The sequence below is a fragment of the Solanum verrucosum genome, unplaced genomic scaffold, assembly GCF_900185275.1.
Source record: "Solanum verrucosum unplaced genomic scaffold, falcon-dt-bn FXZP01000099.1, whole genome shotgun sequence".
In the NCBI taxonomy this organism is placed as follows: domain Eukaryota; kingdom Viridiplantae; phylum Streptophyta; class Magnoliopsida; order Solanales; family Solanaceae; genus Solanum; species Solanum verrucosum.
In genome coordinates, this window is record NW_026020338.1 from 626,556 (window position 1) to 651,068 (window position 24,513).

The following is a 24,513-nucleotide window of genomic DNA, read 5'->3' on the forward strand; positions in this document are numbered from 1 at the left end:
TTACAACTTCTCTGAATCTTGTCTTCTACAAATTTTCAACCCTAACTTAGGAGCACATCATGCTATACATTCGAAGGTTAGTGACATATGATTCGAAACTCGATAGATAGTAAATCAGTCATATATTCTATTTCCACTTAAATATTACTAAACTTTTGTGTACGACACATGATTTAATTTCACTATATACATTATGTGTTGCGCTCTTAGTACTGATTAAAGTCCCGAATCAATATTGAAAATTAAATTGCACAATAAGATGATAGTAAAATCTATGATTGAACTAAGTTTATTTAATTATTATAAAAGGTACAATAATGATGAAAATGATAAATGAATTAATGGTAAAATATGTGGAGGAAATTAGTGACATCCAACTGGAAAAGTTTGGTAACATACAGTAAAAAGGAATTAAATAATTGTATTTTTAATATTATCCATTATAGTTCTCTTGTAAATGATCTTATTGTATAAGTTTTTTTTCTGTACCACTAGTGAGTAAGACTGTTACAATTTTTATTTTTTTTTGACTATTAACCTTAAAAGTTTGACATGAAACATTCATTTTAAAGGTCATTAATTAGGTGTAATGATCATTACAAAGTACTTTTTTTTTTTATTTGTTTAGATTCTATACAATATTTTTTACTTACATTAAATAAAAATCCGAAAAAATACTTTTTTTAGTATCAAACACACCCTAACACAAAATTGAAAAACAGAACATATTTTTCAATTTTCTCATGTTTAATTTGGTTGGTCGAAAGTTTTTAAAAATATTTTTCTACAAAAATGGATCTCTTAATAATGAGAAAAATAACTTCCTTAGTAGAAATATAGATTGTGTCCTCCCTATATATCCTCTAACGTACTTCATCTTCACCCCAACCCAGCATAGAAGCTCCCATCCCTATTCCCCTGACCTGACCAACCCTCTCTTATATTTGCTTAGATTCTATACAGTACTTTTTGCTCACGTTAAATAAAAACCCTGAAAAATATTTTTCTCTGTATCGAACACATCCTAACGCGAAATTGAAAAATGAAACATATTTTTTCAATTTTCTCATGTTTGATTTGGTTGGTCGAAATTTTTGAAAAATATTTTTCTACAAAAGCGAATCTTTTAATAATGAGAAAAATAACTTCCCTAGTAGAAGTATAGATTGCATCCTCCCTATGTATCCTCCGACGCAGTTCATTTTCACCCCCAATCCAACATAGAATCTCCCATCCCCATACCATTACCCCGACCCACCATCTCTTGTATTTGTTTAGATTCTATATAAATATTTTTGCTTACTTTAAATAAAAATCCTGGAAAATATTTTTCTTCGTATCGAACAACCCCTAAAGCTAAATTGAAATTTCTTTCATTTTATTCCACGTAAGCAAAAAAATTATATTAATCTGTTTCGAGTCTCCACTTCCCAAAAGTCAAACTCTTTGACTGAAAAACAAATCAACGGCCACAAATGCCTCAAATCTCTTATCGGTCATCACCACCGTCCATTTCTCATTTCAAATTTCAAAATTCCTATAAAGCCCAAAGGGTATTCTCGTCATTTCACATTCTATTGCCGCGAAAAAACTGAAACTTCAACCGTTTGAAAAGCTTCTTCTTCTTCTTCAGTAACAAACTCCAACTTCCTAAAATCTGTTAAAAATCTCTGAAATTTTTTCAATTTTTTTGAAGAGCTAAATGAAAATGACTACAGAGAAGAAGAAGGGAGTGTCGAATTTCTATGAGTTTCATAGTTTTCTTGATCCGGGATGTCCAATTATGCCAATGGGTCCATTTCGTGATAATATTCGGTATTTTCTTCAGGAATGTGCTGAGGTTGAGGAGTATACAATTGAAGGAATGCCAATTTGGTGTACGTTTCTGGTGCATAAGATTAAAGGTGTGCTGATTCCTCTTTACACCATTGAAGAGAATGTGAAGAGCTCTGTTAGAACTTTCTGTGATCACTGTCGATGTGCTGGTAAGTGTTGAATTTGAATACCCTTTTGGCTGTTTTATCGATTTTTGAAGTTGGGTTTTGGAGATTTAGTGGTTCTTTTGAGTTTTTGGGGTTAATGGATTTTGGGGATTTGTCGGTTCTTTTGAGATTTTTGAGTTTTGGGGTTTATGGGTTTTGAGAATTCAATGGTTCTTTTGAGTTTTGGGGTTTATGGGATTTGGGAATTATTTTGGTTCGTTTGAGTTTTGGGGTTTATGGGTTTAAGGAATCTGTGAAATTTTGGTTTTCAGGTTGGAGTCATCATCTTGTTTCGAAGAGGAAGTACCATTTGATTATACCAGCTGATAGTGAATGGAAAAATCATCTTGATGATGGTGTTTTTGATGATCAAACTCACATTTTGCATGGTTTAATTCATTCTAATGGATTTGGGCATTTGATTTCACTTAATGGAATTGAAGGTGGATCGAAATATCTCTGTGGCCGTGAAGTAATGGATCTCTGGGATCGTATTTGCACGAGTTTTCGAGCTCGGTAATGAACATTTCTCTATGATTTTAGGATGTCTGATTCTGTTTTGAATGTATTAGTTCAGTTCTTGAAATATGTTCATATGTTTCTCTTAACAGGAAAATCACTGTGGAAGATGTATCCAGGAAGCATATGATGGATTTGCGCTTGTTGTATGGGGTTGCTTACGGGCATACGTGGTTTGGCCGGTGGGGTTACAAGTTTAGCCATGGAAGTTTTGGGATAATGGAACACCACTATGAAAAAGCTATTGAAATGCTAAGCTCAATTGAGCTTGATCAGGTGATTGATGATTTCAGATACATCAGTAGATCCAATGTTATGAAGCAGGTGATTGCTTGTTATAGAGGTTTGAGCAACACTCCTTTGATCACGGTCCGTGACCTCTTCAGGTTCATCCTTGCTGTCAAGTCCTGCAATTCAGTTAAGGAGAAGCCAAATGTTGCTGCTCCTGTTGTACGAGCCTGTTCTTCACGATACTTGATGAGAAATGCTGCACCAAACAAGTCTGTGGGGATGGAAAAATCAGTGAGGTACAGAAAGTTTTCGAATGTTGCAGCATCTCTTGACAGTAGATGGCCAGTGAGGAGACTTGAGTTCACTGCAGATGTGATTGTTGAGGCATTGAGAGAAAAGAGAGAAGCAATCAGATCTGGAAGTTGTGGGATGAGTAGGCAAGAGGCGCGGGATGCTGCTCGTCTCCACATTGGAGATACAGGATTGATTGACTATGTGCTGAAATCAATGAATAATGTGATTATTGGAGGCTATGTAGTTCGTCGTGCAGTGAACCGAGCCACGAGGGTGTTGGAGTACACGATTCAGGAACTTCGGAATTGTGATCAGCCTGAACAAGAAAAGCTCCCCGAGCCATTTCAGGACTCTGCTGTTATTCCTGCAGCTGATGCGTACACTGATGTTTTATGCTTGTATAATAATCTTCTTCTGAGCTTCGCGGAATCTGATGAGTTAAGCCTGGCTGTTAGGATAGTATCAGACAGCAAGCAATTTTTGAAGGAATGGCCATTTAGTGATGATCCAGATGACAGCTTATTGAGGTTCATTTGTTGCATTTTGCCAAATTCTAATGGTTTGGAAGCTGTATTTACAAAGGGATATCCCCCAGGAGAGGTGGTTGAAGTTCCGCTACACTCAACAATTGGTGATCTAAAGATAGCAGTTGAGTCTGCAATGAGGGACACTTACTGCATTATGGACAATTTGATGATAACAGATATTGCAGGGATGGAGCAACTGGAAGATTATGAAGTGCTCTTTGGCATCGTCCAGTCTGGCTCAGAACTTTGGGTGAGGGGTTTCGGGTTGGATTTGGACAGTGAGTTGAAAAATGAAGGAGGGTCTGATAACTGGACAGTGAACTGTAGGTGTGGTGCTCGGGATGATGATGGTGAAAGGATGGTTTCATGTGATATATGTGAGATATGGCAGCATACTCGGTGCTGTGGCATCGAAGATTCTGAGGTTGTGCCACCGTTGTTTGTGTGTGAGGCTTGCTGCACTTCACTTGCACCACCCAGAGCACAGAACAGCTTTGAGTTTGGTCATTATGGGACTGCTGCAGCACTAGTGCCTTGTGCTTCTCACTTTGGCTTGGACCTGATATACTGAACTTTGAGGGGCAGATCACTGATGTCAAGATTTGTATAGACATCAAAAGGATAATCAGTCATTTCATAGTAGCCATATACTTGTGCAGTTTCTCTGTATTCTTTTCTATTGTTACACATGCAACTCGATTCTTTCAAAGACAAACACAATAAGCAATGATGATCCATTTATTCTGCGCGTCCCCCTGCTTCTTTACACTTTTCTTTCAGATCTTATTGTTCATTTATCTGTTTGATGTACATGTATGATGACTACAACAGTTAAAATACTAGCATTGAAAATCTAGTAGTGAATGTTGGATGGCCTATATCTGTGGATCTTCCAGAAAACTTTAGCTGATTCTGATTCAAGTCATATGCTGATGAATCTTGTACTCACTCCGTTTCAAATTGTTTGTTTTACTTTCTTTTTTAGTCTTGTTTCAAAACGAATGCATGTTTTAAACGCCATGCCAAGTCAAAATCAGAGAAACAAATCGAAATGAAAGTAGCGTCTTTTATAATTTTTGATTTGAATGATTCTTTTACTGTTTAAATGACATTCGCTTTTCGAATAAGAATGATGAAGCAATTTCTAGTAATTTAGCAGCTCAAAAACATTTCAGGCAAGTTCAACATTTTCAACGTGCTTAGTAGGCGCTTGGACATGATTTGATTGAAGTTTGTAAAAAAAATAATTTGAACTTGAAGCTGAAAAGGGATATTTGAAAGTTCTGCTTATTCGAGCACAAATGTTGAAGGCAATAGTAAAGGGAATTATGTTATTCAGTAACTTTTTAGTTAAATTGTGAGAATTTGAACTCTATAGATCATTCTCCGAGTTGATTAACTGAAAATTATGACTAAATTTTAATTGTCGACTCAAAAATTGATCATCCACTTAATTTTTACATTTTGAACCTAGAGTTATCGTTAAAAAAATTCAGTGATTTAGATTGAAATTCCATGTGTTACAATATTCATTGGGTATTACATATAATAAACTTCAAATCTTAGATATGTCTTTCAACATCATCAGTCCGCTACATTTGTTTCTCGATTCCTCATGAGACGCAACACAAGAACCACCCTGTGTCATTTCCATACTCATCAAGCCGAACTATCAGCGATGAATTATGATATTGTCTATTTATCGGATTAAGTTAGCCCAAAGATATTATTAACATGATGTGATGAAATCCACCTAGAATAGAGCTCACACGATTTTTTTTCAAAAATATAGTATTTGGAATACCTCTTTACCTTAGACATAGCTCTCTTTTTTTTCCAACTTCTAATGTGAAATTTTGGGGAACAAGAATGTTGCATATGTGCTATGTAATGGACAAACTATTAAGACACGCAACAACAACAAATCTAGTGTAATCACCCACAGATAGGGTCTGAAGAGGGTAGAGTTAACGCATACCTTAAGGATGTCATTTAAACAGTAAAAGAATCAGTCGAATCAAAAAAGAAAAAAGATACTACTTCCGTTTCAATTTGTTTCTCTGATTTTGACTTGACATGGAGTTTAAGAAAAAGATGCATTCATTTTGAAACAAGACTAAAAAAGAAAGTAAAACAAACAAATTGAAACGGAGTGAGTACAAGATTCATCAGCATATGACTTGAATCAGAATCAGCTAAAGTTTTCTGGAAGATCCACAGATATAGGCCATCCAACATTCACTACTAGATTTTCAATGCTAGCATTTTAACTGTTGTAGTCATCATACAAGTACATCAAACAGAAAATTACAGCGTCTTCTTCATTCATTCTTTCTACCAAACAGATAAATGGACATTAAGTTCTGAAAGAAAAGTGTAAAGAAGCAGGGGGGACGCGCAGAATAAATGAATATCATTGATTATTGTATGTCTTTGAAAGAATCGAGTTACACGTGTAACAAGAGAAAAGAATTACAAAGAAACTTCACAAGTGATTGATTATCCATACAATTATTGTCCTCAGTGAATTGCCTCACTCTGCCCCTAAAAGTTCTTATCTTGTCTATTCCTCATTGAGCAGTACAAGGCATTAGTGCTGCAGAGGGACCGTGTGGTTCTAGTAAAGTTCTCCCCTTGAATGCTGTTTATTGAATCGTTTTCATCCTTTTCACTAGGAGGAGGTTGTAAAGTCCGTGGAACCTGAGCAGTGTGTGCAGTGACGTCTTCGTCTAGTGGTTCTTCTACCTGAACAGTGTCAAAGTTGCTGTAAACGTCCTCTTCCATCTGAATACTATCACTGTTGCTGTAAGCTTCTTCTATCTGAACAGTGTCAAAGTTGCTGTACACTTCCTCTTCCATCTGAATACTATCATTGTTGCTGTAAGCTTCTTCCATGAGTATATCACAACAATGGTACACATGTTCCATTGGACTGTCACCTTCTTCTTCTATCTGAACAGTGTCAAAGTTGCTGTAAGCTTCCTCTTCCATCTGAATACTATCACTGTTGCTGTAAGCTTCTTCTATCTGAGCAGTGTCAAAGTTGCTGTACACTTCCTCTTCCATCTGAATACTATCATTGTTGCTGTAAGCTTCTTCCATGAGTATATCACAACAATGGTACACATCTTCCATTGGACTGTCACCTATTAGCTGTTGGAAAAAATATTAAGCATTAAAACAAGTAAGTAATTTCAAACACAAATCATTAAGCAAGCCATTACCTTTTTCACATAGTATAGTCGGCCATTTACTATTATACATTTCTGCATACTGGCATGCACGGCAGACTCCTCATCCTTGTATTCAATGGTAATTTCTCCACTGCTCGTGAAAAACACGGACACTATATCACCATATGTTGCAAACATGGTGAATATATCCCTTTTTGTGTGTATAGGGTATATATACCCAATTATCTACGATTAAAGATATCATTCAAGTGTTAGAGTTAAAAGAAAAAACAAAGTTAAAGAGCAACCATTAACCGAAGTAGACAGAAAGATATGCCTAAAGACAAAAGGATGCAAGTTTACATGTTCAATAGCACTCTTTCAAGGAGCAACTTCTCAACTCTCACTAAGACATGCTCATATTTTATTTTCATGAAGTACAATAGATCACTTATAACCAATGCAATACAACATGAGGGAAACAACTAACACAAACTCATCTTTATTCAAAAACACAAGTTATTATGGAAATGCACAACCCTCATTAATTCACATCATGAAGTCAAGTATGCCATATCACACACAATGCACAGAAGAAAGCTGCTGATACATTGTCCAGAGTCCCTGCCATTGAATTGGCTGCCTTAACATATCCTTATTGAAACCTTGCCATTCCCTTCCTCCTACACCCACTAACTCTCCAATCCTAGATATTACTAAACCCCTTTTTTCCCAGCTCCACTCAAGATTCTTCAGCGTGGGATGATTTTAAAAGGTTGCAAGGCTGTCCTTCAATGGCTCATCCAATGGGATGGTATTCCAGTTGAGCATGCCAATTGGAAGATGTCAAAACTAAATTTCTAACATTCCTTCCTTGAATGTAAGGAAGTTTTTCAAGAATCCAGATAGAATATACAACAGAAATGGGAAAACGCAGGAATGAAAAGAGTTCTAACTATACAAAAACAATCTTTATACAGGAAAAAAATCTAAGAAAAAATGATACCTTGATAAAATTATTATTATTCATCTTGTATCTTCTGGACTTTGGATTTTGGGAGAGTCTTGATTCTCCTTTTTGATCCAAGAACTTCTTATTCTTTCTCTTTCTCTTTCTTTTTTTTCTTTTTTTCTGCGTGCGTTTTTTTGAATTAGAGCGGGATACTAATTTATAGTAATTTTCAGAGTAATAATAATAATAATAATAATAATAGTAATAATATTTCATTCTATCCTATTTTATGTAAGGTAGTTTGACTCAGCACGAAGTTTAAGAAAAAATGAAGATTTTTAAAACTTGTGATCCAAAATGAATGGTAGAAATTTGTATGAATTTAAATCATTTCATTAAGGATAAAATAGACATTTTATAATTAAATTATTATTTAATATAAAAATGTGTCATTCTTTTTTAAACTTACTAAAAAGAAAAGTAAATCACATAAATTGGGATAGAGAGAGTAATTATTATTATTATTATTAAATAAACAAATAGTTATATTTTATTATTAAATAAATAACCAACTGAAACACGCGAGCTGTTGTAAAGAGCCATAAATTTAGTGGTTCTTTTGAGTTTTTGTGGTTAATGGGTTTTGGGAGTTCATTGGTTCTTTTGAGTTTTGGGGTTTATGGGTTTTGTGAATTTATTGGTTTTTTGAGAATTTTGAGTTTTGGGATATTTTTGGTTCATTGAGTTTTGGGGTTTATGGGTTTTGGGAATTTTATTGGTTCGTTTGAGTTTTAGCGTTTATGGGTTCTGGGAATTTTTTCGTTTGAGTTTTGGGGTTTATGGGTTTAAGGAATCTGTGAGTTTTTTCAAATTTTTTTTGAGTGCTAAGTGAAAATGATTACAGAGAAGAAGAAGGGAGTATCGAGTTTCTATGAGTTTCATAGTTTTCTTGATCCGGGATGTCCGATTACGCCCATGGGCCCGTTTCGTGATAATATTCGGTATTTCTTCAGGAATGTGCTGAGGTTGAGAGTATACAGTTGAAGGAATGCCAATTTGGTGTACGTTTTTGGTTCATAAGAGTAAAGGTGTGCTGATTCCTCTTTACACCATTGAAGAGAATGTGAAGAGCTCTGTTAGAACTTTCTGTGATCACTGTCGATGTGCTGGTAAGTGTTGAATTTGAATACCCTTTTGGCTGTTTTATCGATTTTTGAAGTTGGGTTTTGGAAATTTAGTGGTTCTTTTGAGTTTTTGGGGTTAATGGATTTTGGGGATTTGTCGGTTCTTTTGAGATTTTTGAGTTTTGAGAATTCAATGGTTCTTTTGAGTTTTGGGGTTTATGGGATTTGGGAATCATTTTGGTTCGTCAGAGTTTTGGGGTTTATGGGTTTAAGGAATCTGTGAAATTTTGGTTTTCAGGTTGGAGTCATCATCTTGTTTCGAAGAGGAAGTACCATTTGATTATACCAGCTGATAGTGAATGGAAAAATCATCTTGATGATGGTGTTTTTGATGATCAAACTCACATTTTGCATGGTTTAATTCATTCTAATGGATTTGGGCATTTGATTTCACTTAATGGAATTGAGGGTGGATCGAAATATCTCTGTGGCCGTGAAGTAATGGATCTCTGGGATCGTATTTGCACGAGTTTTCGAGCTCGGTAATGAACATTTCTCTATGATTTTAAGATGTCTGATTCTGTTTTGAATGTATTAGTTCAGTTCTTGAAATATGTTCATCTGTTTCTCTTAACAGGAAAATCACTGTTGAAGATGTATCCAGGAAGTATATGATGGATTTGCGCTTGTTGTATGGGGTTGCTTACGGGCATACATGGTTTGGCCGGTGGGGTTACAAGTTTAGCCATGGAAGTTTTGGGATAATGGAACAAACTATGAAGAAGCTATTGAAATGCTAAGCTCAATTGAGATTGATCAGGTGATTGATGATTTCAGATACATCAGTAGATCCAATGTTATGAAGCAGGTGCTTCTTTGTTATAGAGGTTTGAGCAACACTCCTTTGATCACGGTCCGTCACCTCTTCAGGTTCATCCTTGCTGTCAAGTCCTGCAATTCAGTTAAGGAGAAGCCAAATGTTGCTGCTCCTGTTGTACGAGCCTGTTCTTCACAATACTTGATGAGAAATGCTGCATCAAACAAGCCCGTGGGGTAGGAAAAATCGGTGAGGTATAGGAAGTTTTCAAATGTTGCAGCATCTCTTGACAGTAGATGGCCAGTGAGGAGACTTGAGTTCACTGCAGATGTGATTGTTGAGGCGTTGAGAGAAAAGAGAGAAGCAATCAGATTTGGGAGTTGTGGGATGAGTAGGCAAGAGGCACGGGATGCTGTTCTTCTCCACATTGGCGAAACAGGATTGATTGATTATGTGGTAAATCAATGAATAATGTGATTATTGGAGGCTATGTAGTTCATCGTGCAGTGAACCGAGCCATGAGGGTGTTGGAGTACACGATTCAGGAACTTCGGAATTGTGATCAGCCTGAACAAGAAAAGCTCCCTCAGGCATTTCAGGACTATGATGTTAATCCTGGAACTGATGCGTACACTGATGTTTTATGCTTGTATAATAATCTTCTTTTGAGCTTTGCACAGTCTGATGAGTTAAGCCTTGCTGTTAGGATAGTATTGGATAACAAGCAATTTTTGAAGGAATGGCCATTTAGTGATGATCCAGATGACAGCTTGTTGAGGTTCATTTGTTGCATTTTGCCAAATTCTAATGGTTTGGAAGCTGTATTTACAAAGGGATATCCCCCAGGAGAGGTGGTTGAAGTTCCGCTACACTCAACAATTGGTGATCTAAAGATAGCAGTTGAGTCTGCAATGAGGGACACTTACAATTTGATGATAACAGATATTGCAGGGATGGAGCAACTGGAAGATTATGAAGTGTAATTCTGATCGTAGGAAAGTTATTTGATAATCTACTTTGTGCAAAATCCAACGTCAATCATAAGCATAGGATAAGAGCACAGCACTTCTCTTCCGACCAAGTGGTTGGGCTTTGAATAAGGAAAGTGGGAAAATCCAGTGTTGGCTGCTGGTGAAGTGTAGTTTATCAATTCATTACAAGAAAATCAATGTGTGGGGCTTTACTGATATAAAGGGAGGGGCAAATATCATGTTTAAACAAGAACAATTCTTTTTTTTTTTCATCTCATGTTAAGACATTCTAAACTCTCAAGTCTCTACATACAGTTAACTAATCAGTATTTCTTCACTTTGCCTATATGTTATAACTGTTAATTTTTTGCTTTGTTTTGAGTATCAAAATACTCACTTCACCTATATTTGTGTTTTTAGAAACTTGAATATATGTTTATTTGTCCCCTCCCCCTCCCCTCCCCTCCCTTAAAGATAATAATTGTATATATGTTACTGGTATACATATATATTTGTATATCTGGCAAGCGAGATTGGGAGAGGCGACTGAGAGAGGGCAGAGAGACGAATTATATTTATATAATTATAATTTTTATTTGTATATGTATAAGAGAGGCAAGAGGCGAGAGAGAGGCTTTTTGAGAAGCTTATAAATTTTCTGTCATGTCAAACCTTGCAAGTGATTCATGAATCCGACACATGAAATAAGTTAAGCAATGCTTTCGAGTTGTTCGCACCAATCATCATCAGCCTAAATCTGCGGTCGTTGAAGCTAACCAACACATAACGCCTCCTAAACATCCAGGTATGTTGTTCTAACAGTGTCCTCCCTATAACCCCGTTTCTTACTTTTAATTCCCCGCCCTTTTCTCTCAACCCCTTCTTCCATGAAATTTCAGTTTTGCCCCGCCTTGACAAGTTCCCATATGCGTTTGAAGTTGCCCACAAAACCACCCGAATCCCTTCAACCAAACAGGTAGATGATGCCATCTAAGTGGCAGTGATCAGAAATTGACTTTTATCTTCTGACTAGTTAAGCACGTGTATATTACACGTTTAAGTTATTAAAAAAAGGTAAACTATTAAAATTTAATCGGGTACATATTCAATATGTTTAAATGGATTTATAAGACAAATATTTGAAGTATTTAAACTTTTTATTAGTTTATTAAGAATATAATATTTTTAAAAATATCTAATAGAATTTTAAACGATGTAACACATAATTATATTGAAAATTGCTCAAAGTGGTAATAATGAGGTGACTTATTTAGTAGATAAATCTTTATATGTTGGTGTATATTGTATCCTACTATTTAAATTACTTTTATCATGATTAAAACTATTGTCGCCAATATGACATAAGGGTCAACAATGCATTTTAAAATATATCTTGATTGCACATAACCCATCATATATGCAGTTGCGGACCCAGAATTTTCGTTCAAGGGGTTCGAAAAATAAAAGTATAAACGTGTATATATAAGCCAACAAAATAAAATTTCAAGAAAGTAGTAGTATATAGTTTTAGTGGCGGACCCTTGAATTTTTTTGGGTTTAAAACCACACTTTTAGCATGTTTTATAAAATAAAAAACAAAAAAAAAACGTGAAAAACGGAATTGAAACCTTAAAAAAAAAATGAAAATGAAAAGAAAAAAATAAAACGCTAATGCAGGGATTCGAACCCTCAACATGAGGCTTAATATTCAGGGAACCTGCCACTGGGCCATCTCTTTATCCTTGTCATTGAGGGGGTTCAAAATATATATATCCACATAAATACAGAAAATTACCTTATATATACAGGGTAATTTTTTGCCGAGGGGACCCGAACCCCCTGGATCCCATGTGGGTCCGCCCCTGCATATATGCATACGATGCCAACAATAACATTTACAGAAAGCAAAATGATAAATCCTTCTTACAAATACTTATCATATCCTAATAATTGCGATTGAACCTAAAAAAGCTCTATTAAATTTATGTGTCAAACTGTTAATCCAAAGACAATATAATTTATACATTCTTATTATAAAATCTCTAGATCTTATTAAAATGAGAATTTAGAATCAAAACATAAGGACAAAAACGAGGGAATGAATGTACGTAGTCACGATTGTAATAGGGTGTACACTAATTTATCCAAAGAGTAAAGTTGTATGGACTAACAAATGTCCTTGGTATACTCCTATTAAAATCTATAGTATATATAAAACTTTTCGAATGAAGTTCACCTTTTTCCTCATTGTATATGAAACTTCAGATGTTGTCCAAAAGAATATTGCATTATAATTAAAGTGTGAATTACAATGAATAGCAAAAGAAAATAGATATTAGTATTGTATTACACAAATCAAAAAAAGTTATTTAGATGATGGTATCGACAAAACTCTCAAAGCAGATAGTGTCCTATTACAATTTACAATATGTAAGACAAAAAAAAAATAACTCTTCCCTAAATAAAGAATGAGAATTAACCAAACTATTACGGCATATTCTGTCTAAATGATGAAACCAACTTTACCATCTTGTAAAATAATTGGATGGATAGTTGTCATTTACCTTAGAGTAATTTGGTTGTCATATGAAATTTAGTTTTTCAACTTCCTTTATCCATTTTAGAAATAGGAGTGGTATTTATACTATTTTATTGTAGTTCAATTGGAGAAGTCTAAAGGTTAGACTAATTTTAAATGTCCCACATTCATTGTGTGGTGTGCATTGAATTTCATCTCTTAGAATTCTTCATGCTTAAAAAAAAGAGGTAAAAATATTTTGAGTAAAGTACGGGTCATTCTCATTCACATATCTTACTTAATTCCATCGTCATTAAATAATTTAATGCACATTGAATACTTTTAAAACTGACTCCATCTATATATAATTAGTTATTAGATTATATATTTGGTTTTGTAAAAAAAGATAAATAGAAATAGTATTTTGAAGGGTAAAAAGGTATTTCAACTTTTCATTTTGATGTTCCCACTTTTAGTATAATATGATGATATGATATAATAATCTCACTGAAGCTTTGTTCATTACTCCCTCCGTCCACTTTGAATTGTCATGGTTTCCTTTTTTAGAATCAAACTATAAAAACTTTGACTAACATTTTACGATATATTTTTTCATTATATTGACATGCAAAAAATTGCAATTTATAGTATTTTTCGTATAGTTTTTGAATATCTAATTTTTTTTGTTTAAAATGTCGAATTAATATATTGGACACCCGCCCATATCATTGAGTAGATAAATTTAAAACATCATATTATTATTTTAAGTTGTATGTTTGAGTTATGAAAATAATTAATGTTGAGTTGTTGACTATGAAGAAAATGTTCTTGTCCCATCAAAAGCATTAAATATCTTTTTGTACTTTTTTGGTTTGCCTCGATGCCTTATTTTAAGTTCTATATTTGGCTCTAACAATAATAATCTTATTATGCATTGACATATATACATTCATTATAGTAAGAAACTGATGATAAATTTATACATGAAAATGGAGCAATAACATATGAATATGATAATTATTTTTATTATTTGTCTTCAAAAGAGCACTCTTCCCTCCCAAAACACACCTCTCTTCAAAGGAGACATAATTGACGCCTCTTCGCCAGTCGTCACTTACTCTTTCCTAATAAAGGGTTAAAAAATACACCGCTTCAAAAGAGTGATAATTGGGCCTCTGGCCTCTCCAAACGTCACTTGCTCTTTCCTAATGCAGTCTCACAATTTGTTTTGCCACAGCAACAAATTTGTAGAAATAGAAAAAATACACTGTGAAGAACCCAAACTTTCACGTTTAAATTAAAATAAGTAAGACTAGAGAAACATGATTATACAGTAAATCTCATGGTTATATTGTGTTGGGGCTATAAATCTTCTAAAAGGCCTGTGACTGTGTTCCTCACAGATTTATACATCATAATCCTTTAGATTCAAGAGCAGAATACAAAAAAAAGAAGTAATTTCTTATCTATAAAGTGAGAAAATATGTTTATACGCACTCCATCTGTTCAGATTTTAATCAAAATGAGATGAGTGATATTTTATCAGATTACTTTTCTCCTTATTTTATAAGATTTCTAAGTTGACTAACTTTGTTTACAGCACAAGTGGCGGTTTGCTCCAAAAATTCCTCTCCAATATAAAGGCCCTGCACACGAGTGTTCATCGAAGATTTACTCACTAAAAATTTCATGTAAAACAAGAAATGAAAATTCCAAAGGCTCTTTGGATCTCTGAAAATTTTGAGAATCAAAGTCCATGGTTTAAATCGCTGTTTGGTTTGCTTTCATTTCCAGTGAAATAGAAGCCTGAATTGTTGACACCCGATTTTTACCCTCCCCGATAAGAATTAATTCACGAGTTTCTCAATATCCAAACGATTTAAAATAATTAGTTTTATAAAATTCAAATATTCCTCGAGGTTACTTTAAGTAATTCTAGTCGATTTTATAATTATATGTGTAATTAGTGTTTCTTAAATATTCAAAAACTGTCCCTAAAAAGATTTTAATTTTGATAAGTACTTTATCAAATTAGTTTAGTCTAAATTGTGGTTATAATTTCAATTTATTTAGTTTTATAATTAAATTGACTATTTTATTTCGTTAAGATCAAAAAGCTTATAAATTAATTATATTAATTCGTCTTATTTTGTTGTTAGCTGAATTCGCCAATCTAATTCGATTAGGCTAAAATTTCAACTTGAATTGGTTAGCATTGTAATTCAATAGTATTGGGTAATTGCAAATATAACCAATTCTCATCTTAGCCTCCAATTCTTTTAAGATCCAAATTTGGGCCATTCTATCAATCTCAATTCGTACCCAGTAGCCCACAACCCCAATTCTTTCCTCCAATTTCCAGCAACAACAACCCAGCCCACTTTTTTGACCCCTGACCCGACCCATGCCTTGTTCCAAAAAGAAGACCCAGAAGTGAGAAAAACAATTCCCATCAGCAACACTGTAAGGGTGGCAACAAAACCGGGAGGTACCGGTACCGGTTCCGGATAGTACCGGTTCGATCCGGTATTGTACCGGTCCGGGAGGGGTAACGGGACGGAAATCGGGATTTACCGGTCCGTCCCGGTTCCGTTCCGGTTCGTTCATTTTTTATTTTATTTTTTAATCGTAAATTTTAAATTATAGCCATTGGGCAATGGGTTTTGGGCCCCACCAACGGCTCTTTCACCCCCATACTCCCCTTTACACCTCCCTACCCCCCAAACTTTTTTTAATACCCCAACCTTCTTAAAACTACATTTTCATCCTTTTTTTTAAACTATAAATACCCCTAATCTTTCATTCTTTTCACTCACAAAAATATCTTCTACTCTCTCTACTCTCTAGTCTCTACTCTCTACTCTCTAAATTCTCTTATTCTCGTTAAAATTACGAATTTGATCTTTGGAAATTGGAGCTTCAAAATTCAACTTTCAATTTTTGGCTTCCGGTCATACACGTCTACTTTTTTAAGTAGACGTTTGGTACATTCGTTCCAACTCACTTTTCATTTAGTTATATATTTGTTTGCATTTAATTATTTATTTTGTGAGTAATTAGTCTCTAGTCTCTACTTATTTAGTTATTTATTTGTTTATAATTTTGCATTACATTTTCGTATTATATATAATTTACTCACTTTTTTATATTTGAATATGAATTCCGGTAAAAACAATGTTGACAAGGGTAAAACAACCATAGTTGATTCGATCACTAATTTATGGAGCTCAAAATCCAAGAAAAATAAAAAAACCGGTAGTACTTCTCAATCTAAAACTAAAAGCTTCTCAATTAAGAATAAATACGGATGATTATACGCATGTTGATGAAACTGTTTTTAATATTGATAGTAATAGTGGATTAGATCCTTATCATGAACATTTACAAAGAAGGTTTGGTAATTTTGATGAGGAATTACCTGAAGATGATGAACATGATAATGTTAATGATTATATTGATAGTTTTGATAATAATGTTGATGAATATGATGATGATGAAACTGAGCCACCGTCAGCTACTAGTCCCACTCCCAATCCCTCTTCCCCGGATCTCGCTCCCTTTCGTTGTCCTGCTCCCGTTCCCCCCGTGCATCCTAGGACTAAGCTAGAACGCGCCAAAAAATCAGTTGTTTGGCAATTTATGACTCAGAATGAAGATAAAACACAAGCTATTTGTAATAAATGTAAACATAGAATGAATCATAAAATTGTAGGAGAACAGGGTGGGACGGGACATTTGAGTAATCATTTAATGTCATGTTGTAAAAATGAATTTTTGCATGCTAAAGCTGTAGCCGAAGCTAAAAAGAATGGTACCACTCTTCTTGAAAATGTAGGAGTAGAGGGCTCTAATATGGTCCAAACACAATTAAATCCTTCTAATGTTTCTGGTTCTAGTATACAACGGTCATATAGTAGAGAAAAAGATCTTGAAGAATTAGCTAAAATGATTGTTGTTATGGGTTTGCCATTTAGTTTTGCTGAAAATTTCGATTTTATTCATTATATTCAAATTGTGTATAATCCACAATTTAAAGGTTTTACTAGAAATACAATTAAAAAGACTATCTTTGATTATCAAGCTCAACATTATCAATATCGTCGTTGTTTATTTTATTATAATAATTGTAAAATAGCTATTACTTCTGATATGGGCCGTAGTGTAAATGGTAATGATTATTTCACTATTACTGCGCATTGGATTGATGAAAATTGGACTTTGCAAAAAAGAATTTTAGGTTATAAATGTTGTGAAATGCATAAAACCGATAGTTATATAGCTCAAACAATTATAGATGTTTTACAAAACTATGAAATTTGTGATAAAATAAGTAGTGTCACATTGATAATGCTTCTAATAATAGAATTGTTGTTGAAATACTAAAACCGTCTCTTTGCCCTATTTATATTGATGGTTTTCATATTAGGTGTGCTGCACACATATATAATTTGATTGTTAGAGATGGTATATCAACGTATGATGATGGTTGCACAAAAGTTGAAACTGCATGTCATTTTATTTTTAAATGTCAAGTTAAGTCTAGATGTAGAGATTTTGAAAATCGTTGTCGTGAATTTAATCTTCCACCTAGAAAATTTCCAAAATCAGTGTGTACTAGATGGAATTCTTTATATGAAATACTTGAAGTCGCTTATGAATATAGGAAACCTTTACAAATGGTTTGGAATGCTCATAATTCAAATATGACATATAGACTTGATGATAATGATTGGAATGACATAAAAAAACTTATAGAATTCTTAAAAGTTTTTTTATTTAACTACAAAAAAAATATCTGCACTTTTATTATCCAACTATTTGCTCTGTTTTACCTAATATTTGTGTTATTTCTAGTAAATTTTATAAATTCAAAAATAAACCAAGATTTGAAGAATTTGTTAAGAAAATGATTGAAAAATTTTAAAAATATTTTATTTCTATTCCTCAAATTTATTTGACCGCTTGTTTGTTAAACCCACATTACAAAGATGAAGGTGCATCACGAATGGTTGATAAAATATATTTTAATTTGGGTATTAATAGTGAAGATGATGAAACACCTAGTTGTCAAAATGTTAAAGATAGTATAAAAATTGAAGCTAGAAAATTGTATGACTTATATAATTCTAATATAATGAATGTAGTACGTAATGAAGAGCCTCAAAGTTCTAGGAGTAGATATAATAATGAAGATGATATTGATGATATGATAGATTCTTATATTGAACTTTCTCATAATGATAGAAATGATTTTGATGCATATATTAATCAAAATACAGAAGCTACTACTATTGATCTTCTAGAATGGTGGAGCAATCGTGGCCAGGGATTTCCAAAACTTCAACCGGTTGCTCGAGATGTGTTAGCTATTCAAGCATCTTCAGTAGCTTCGGAAGGTGCTTTTAGTGCAGCAAGATTTCAAATTGGAGAGCATAGATATTCATTAGCAGCAGATAGCTTGGAGATATCGGTACTATTTAGAGATTGGATTAATGGCGAGAGAAGGAGTTATGGTCGTCCACCTTTACCAACCAAATTTGAAAATGACGTTGATGAAATAATGCAAGATTTTAGTGACGACGGCATTGATGCAATGGAGGAACTAGCTAATCAACCAATTCCAGATCATGTTATTAGAGAAATGTTAAATGATTTAAAAAAAGATTTCCTAGGTAGCATGAACTATTAAATTTAAATGTCTATTAGTATGAGTATAATAATTCGAGGTCTAATTCAAACAGAACCCTTCCTAGAAGGTGGCTGTGTAGATTAGATTTTTTAATACTCTACTAATATTTTGTAATTTAACTTGTATTATTTAATTAATATTAATAAAAGTATAGGCTATTCGCCTTAATTTTTTTTTTATTGTCTTGAATTTAAATTTTCAAACTTTTAAAGGGTGAAATTTAAACTTTTATAGTTTTAAAGTTTGAATTTAACTTTTCAAACTTTTAAGTGTGAAATTTAAACTTTTATAGTTTTATAATTTTAAAGTTTGAATTTAAATTTTCAAAGTTTTAAGTGTGGAATTTAAACTTTTATAGTTTTATAGTTTTAAAGTTTGAATTTAAATTTTCAAACTTTTAAGTGTGAAATTTAAACTTTTATAGTTTTATAGTTTTAAAGTTTGAATTTAAATTTTCAAACTTTTAAAGTGTAAAATTTAAAATTTTATACTTTTAAAGTTTGAAAGTTTGTATTTATAACTTTAAAAGTATAAAATTTTAACTTTAAAATTATAAAAGTTTTAATATTTTTATAGTAATGTTCCTAATTTTTTAATTTTAATATTTTTTTTAAAAATGTAGTCGTTGGGACCCAGTTTCCGGTCAGGTCAGGTCCGGTCCGGGACGGGACTTGATATTTTTTCCCAGAATTACCGGATCCGGTTCGTCCCGGTTCCGGCCCGTTGTGGCCGGCTCCGTTCTGGTTCCGGTCCTGTAGTCCCGGTTTCAGTTCCGTTGCCACCCATAAGCAACAACAATACACGGCGTGAACAGCGACCAGACGGAGATACACAACGCCATGCACGAAAAAGCAATAGCTTTATCCACGTCGTCTTCCTTACCAACTCGTACAACAGTACGCGCGCGCAGCTTTGCACCAGAGGAGGCTGTAATTTTCGTCCTTGCTCATGTGGATTGAAGCCACGTAGCATAGAAAGGATGAGGAATCCAAATCAACCGTCTATCTCCCCTTTCTCTTCTAGAATGAGTTGAAAATTTTAGAGAAAAGGTGCCTCACCGGAATGGTGAAAGATTTTTGAGTTTGAATTCGAAATGGGCCTTATTCTCATTCGGTTTTTCCAGCCCTTTTCCTCCCAACCAAACCCTAATTTTCCCCCTATAATTACCTCATCCTCTCCACTGTGAAATAGGGTTAGAAATTTTAGGTTTAGACAAAAGAGTTGGAAAAAAGAAACGTTGGAAGGGAAAATAGAATTTACAGAGATAATAGTCTCAAGACTTAAAATCGTATAAGAAATACATCTGAGAAACATTTCTTTTTTCTTGTTTCGTGGGTTGCTGGGATTCGCAAGGACTCTCCAAGCTCTTCTGTGGTCGGAAAGCTTGTCCTTTCTCGTTCTCGTCCCAGTTCGCTGCTCGTATAGCTTCTCATTCCGTTGTTAAGTCTTATTCAGTATTTAAGTTTAGTTTACTGTTTAGCTGCTGATTTAGCTCAATGCCTTGTTGTTGGTTTTAGTGTGCTTGTATTGGTTTTCAAGGGCTGTTTATTTATGATTCGAAGGTCGTATTTTATTGTTTCGAATGCCAAGATTTTATTTTCCTAGTTGAATACCTTGCCCTTGCTAAGTTTATATTTTGTCCGAGTGTCATCATTTGACTGTTGTCTTTTGCTCATGTGTATATTAGGTGGATATGAAACTCACCTGTGACAGTTTAGCCAAGTTTCTTGTTTTGTTTAGCCTTGAGTTTTTCTCTAAATTTCTGTTTATGTATACCTCTACTAAGGTTGTTGGTTTGGGTCATTTTCTTTTCCTCTCCTCTAATAGATTCCTGTTAATCGAATTTTATTTTAGAAAGATCATGGCCTACTGTTTGAACTCTTGATTCATTCTTTTTAAATGACCGTTCTCATTAAGATAGCTAGAATCGGCATGAGTATATTTTTCTTTCTTTAAAGCTATTTGGAAGCAACTCTTTCTCTTTACAGGACAGTGCGTTTGCTTGAATTAAAACATGATTTTGAGTTGATTTTTTTTTTTTTGAAAAAAAGAAGTTTCAAGTTGTTGATTCATGTCCAAATTAGTTACAGCTTCATTTTATATACATACTTCTAGATCGATTTCTTCAAACCTTAAGCTTTTGTATTGCTTCTTTTATTTAGATTAAGGTTAGTTTTGGTATCCTTTTGTCTCCTAATTGTTTTTGTTGCGCTTAAAGTGTGAAGTTGCAATTTCTTCTAAATTTCGTATATGTGATGGCTAGGATTGTGACATTATTGCAATGAAGCTTTAGACGTGTCATGTGACAAATCATATTCCTTGTGTTAGTATTTTTCTTGTGTGTATGTCCAGTTTAGTCTTGAGTATATGTAGTTTGTTTTTCCTATGTGATTCCTGCCTCATTGATGTTATATTTGTAGTGTATTGTGCATGTTACAGTGAGATAAGTTTGGCATGGGTTAGGAGGCTGATTTACCCTAATTAATTACGGTATTGATTTGATAATAAACTTTCCTATCCTTGTCTTAATCCGAAGATTTTTAACTTGTTTTTGGTTTATTGTTTGTCTTAATCATTTACTTGGTGTTGTTATTCGGTAATGTTAGGCTTTGCGATAAAATTTGTTTATCCATGCCCCCTTTGTGTTTGCAAACATGTTGAGTTGATTAATGACAAGGCCAAGGCCTTGTTGACACCCAATTTTGGACATCCACAATATAGGTTAATCATCGAGTTTCTTCAATTTTAAACGTTTTAAAATAATTAGTTTTACAATTAAAAAAAAAAAAAATCAAATCAAAAAATAGTTTGCAAGTTATTTTAAATAGTTTTGTCACTTTTTTATAATCTTTAGATAATATATATGTTTTACATAATTACATATATAATTAGTATATTTTATGAATATTCGAAAATTGTCTCAAAAAGATTTTAGTTTTACTTAAATATTTGGTTAATTAGTTTAGTTATATAATAGTTTATATTTTTGAAATAATTAGTTTATAATCAAGTCGATTATCTTATTTCGTTAAGATTAAGAAGCTTATTAATTAATTTATATTAATTCTTTTTTCTTTTTTTTTAGCCGAATAACCAATTAAGCTCAATTTGGTTACATTCCTAAATACAATTGGCTATAATTGTAAGCAAATGGGCCAAATTCTCAACTCCAATCCAAACTCTTTTCTCACCTAACCTTTAAACCCACTTAAAAGACCTTTTTGGGCCAAATTCAACCCTTTTTCCAGCAACCCAACAACAATTCAGCAATTTTCATACCAATTCCAATGAACTCCCAGCCCAAAAATGCCCCAGCCCACTTTAATACACCCAACCCGACCCACTACAATACAACAACATTACAATAACCCAGCGTACAGTACACCCCACCCCTACACGTTCTTCTTCGCGTACAAACTCCAGAAATCCAGAAAAATAAAATCCGGAAATCCAATTTGAGCCCAGCGAATCGAGCTGCAATGCGACCCGAGTCCAGCAAGCAACCAACGTCCCTCTCAAATGGTACGTTTCCAGCAGCGAGCAAGCACGCGTCTGCCCCCATTCCTCTTCCAGAATGGGGTGAAATTTTCAGAAAAAAGGTGTCTCCCCTAAATGGTGAAAGGATTCGAAATTCAAATTGATAGACCCTATTTTTTCCAAAATCTCCATCCGTTTCCCCCCATTTTTTGAGAACCCTAATTTTCCTTCTATATATGTTGCATAATATTCACTGTTAAGGGGGAGATTTTTCTGTTGGAATTTTTAGAACAAAAAAAAAACACCTAAAAGCTTAAGCAAAAGAGAAATAAAATATATACTAAAGGAACAGAGAGTTTTTCCAGGAAAAGTAGTCGTCCTTTGGTGTTGAAGTCGCGGTGCATCCTAGCTCGTTGTTGTCTCGTTCGCTGCCCGGAAAAAGGTACTCTCTTCCCCTTTTGTAAACTTTGCTTACTGATAACTTCGAGTATGGTTCTATTTCTTAAAAGCTATTTTTGGACACAATAGGGAGCTCATCTTCTTGAAGTATATGTTTTTGCTACATGATCGAATAAGGGTTCTTATAGTTGTTTGCAATTACTAGTTTGACTTGTTTGAAGTTTAGATTGTGTAGCATGCTAGTATCTCGACTTTTATTCGAATTTTTTTGCTATTTTCTCTTTTTCTCCTTTTTTCTATTTTATGGTTTATTATCAAATTAGTTCTTGTCTCATTTGGTATGAAATAGTGTATGATCCTTGCTCGTTCTTTAGGCTACAGATTGTATTGTGTCTCATGGTTCATGATTGATGAGTTCTATATTCACCCAAGCTTGGGTACATCTGTTTACTTTATTTTGACTCATCTTTGCATCACTGTTCCGTCATGACCCGTGACTTGTATCAACTCCTTCTAAATTATTATTATTATTTTTTTACTCTAAATAAGTTGTTTTGATCAAAAGATTGTGTTGTTGCTCTAATTTGATTTTTCTCTACTACTGGTTGTGGATATTCCTTGGCGATAATGTCTTGACAGTTTGACTTTGAATTTATCTAACAGAGTAATAGCCTTATTGTGTAAAATGGGGTCTGCCTTATTGTTGACACATTTATGATTGGCATTTATTTGTTGGTTCATAATGTTGCTTCCATTAAAATTCATGAGTAATCATTTTGAGGTATGTTGTCTTAGTAGTAATAGAGGGTCCAGTTAGTTCATAGCTCCTTCACGTGATGCTGCAATAATTTGCAAGAGTATATAATCTTTTGTTTGCATCTTCCCTATTACTTTCCTAGTAGTAATAAATTGTTTGTTGATAGCCTTGAATTCTATATTTCTTTTATTCCTATTAATCGTTTTCCTCTACTTTGTTTATATGTGACATTGGCCGAGTCTAATCGACTCAAATCCTTGCATATCGTTGAGTGGTATCGTGTTCGAGTCACCCTCATCTTGTTCGAACGAAAAGGAAGAAATTACAGGGGCTGGAAATTGAAAATGCATTCTGGAAAAGCTAAAATCAGGCTGAAAAATGGCCTGTATACATTTATATACCTGCTGTGTACGTTAGTATATAGACGGAAACGCAGTATACGAGTTTGAAAAAATGAAAACACAGGTTGCAGGCGTCAAAAGGATTGTATACGCTTGGTATATGGTCCGATATACAAGAAAACGGGTCAAAATACGACCCGTATGCAAAGTATACACTCGCTGTATCACAATTTTCAGGAGCGAAAATGGGCTGAAAGAGGCCCAAAACGCAGCATTAGGCCCAAATTTGACATGCTCTTCCTTTCCCTTCTTTATTTATTTTATTGTATTTGACTAACACTTTGATTATCTTACGGTTCAATTTAATTAAATTCCCAAAGATGGCCATTTCTCATTATTTTTACACACTTAGATTAAAATAGTTATGTTTTTATACTGTGCTTAGAAAACCCCCCTTTTAGTCCCATTTCCCTTAAGATGATTAAAATGATGATAATAATAATAATAGTAATAAAATAATAATAATAATAGAAATAAAAATAAATAAGTTCATTTACTTAGTTAAAAAAAAATTAAAAAAAAAACAAGTCAAAGTTGTGTGTTCTTTACTTGGTTACATTTTAAAAATATTTAGTTAAAATAAATGAGTTCTCTTACTTCGTTAAACTTTCAAAATTAGTCAAAGTTGTGAGTTCTTTACTTAGTTAAATTTTAAAAATATTTAGTTAAAATGAATGAGTTC

The 24,513-nt window shown here is 33.6% G+C and overlaps 1 protein-coding gene and 1 pseudogene across 1 annotated transcript; both read left to right on the forward strand.

The window, feature by feature from the left end:
- The first annotated feature begins 1,687 nt into the window (after positions 1-1,687).
- Positions 1,688-4,124, forward strand: LOC125836876 (PHD finger protein MALE MEIOCYTE DEATH 1-like). The gene is made up of 3 exons (XM_049516030.1): positions 1,688-1,985; positions 2,255-2,498; positions 2,594-4,124. Exons 1-3 carry the CDS (start codon positions 1,703-1,705, stop codon positions 4,122-4,124), a joined length of 2,058 nt encoding a protein of 685 aa, XP_049371987.1. The 5' UTR covers positions 1,688-1,702.
- Positions 4,125-8,478: 4,354 nt separating this feature from the next.
- On the forward strand, positions 8,479-10,602 carry LOC125836942 (PHD finger protein MALE MEIOCYTE DEATH 1-like; annotated as a pseudogene).
- Positions 10,603-24,513: the final 13,911 nt, after the last annotated feature.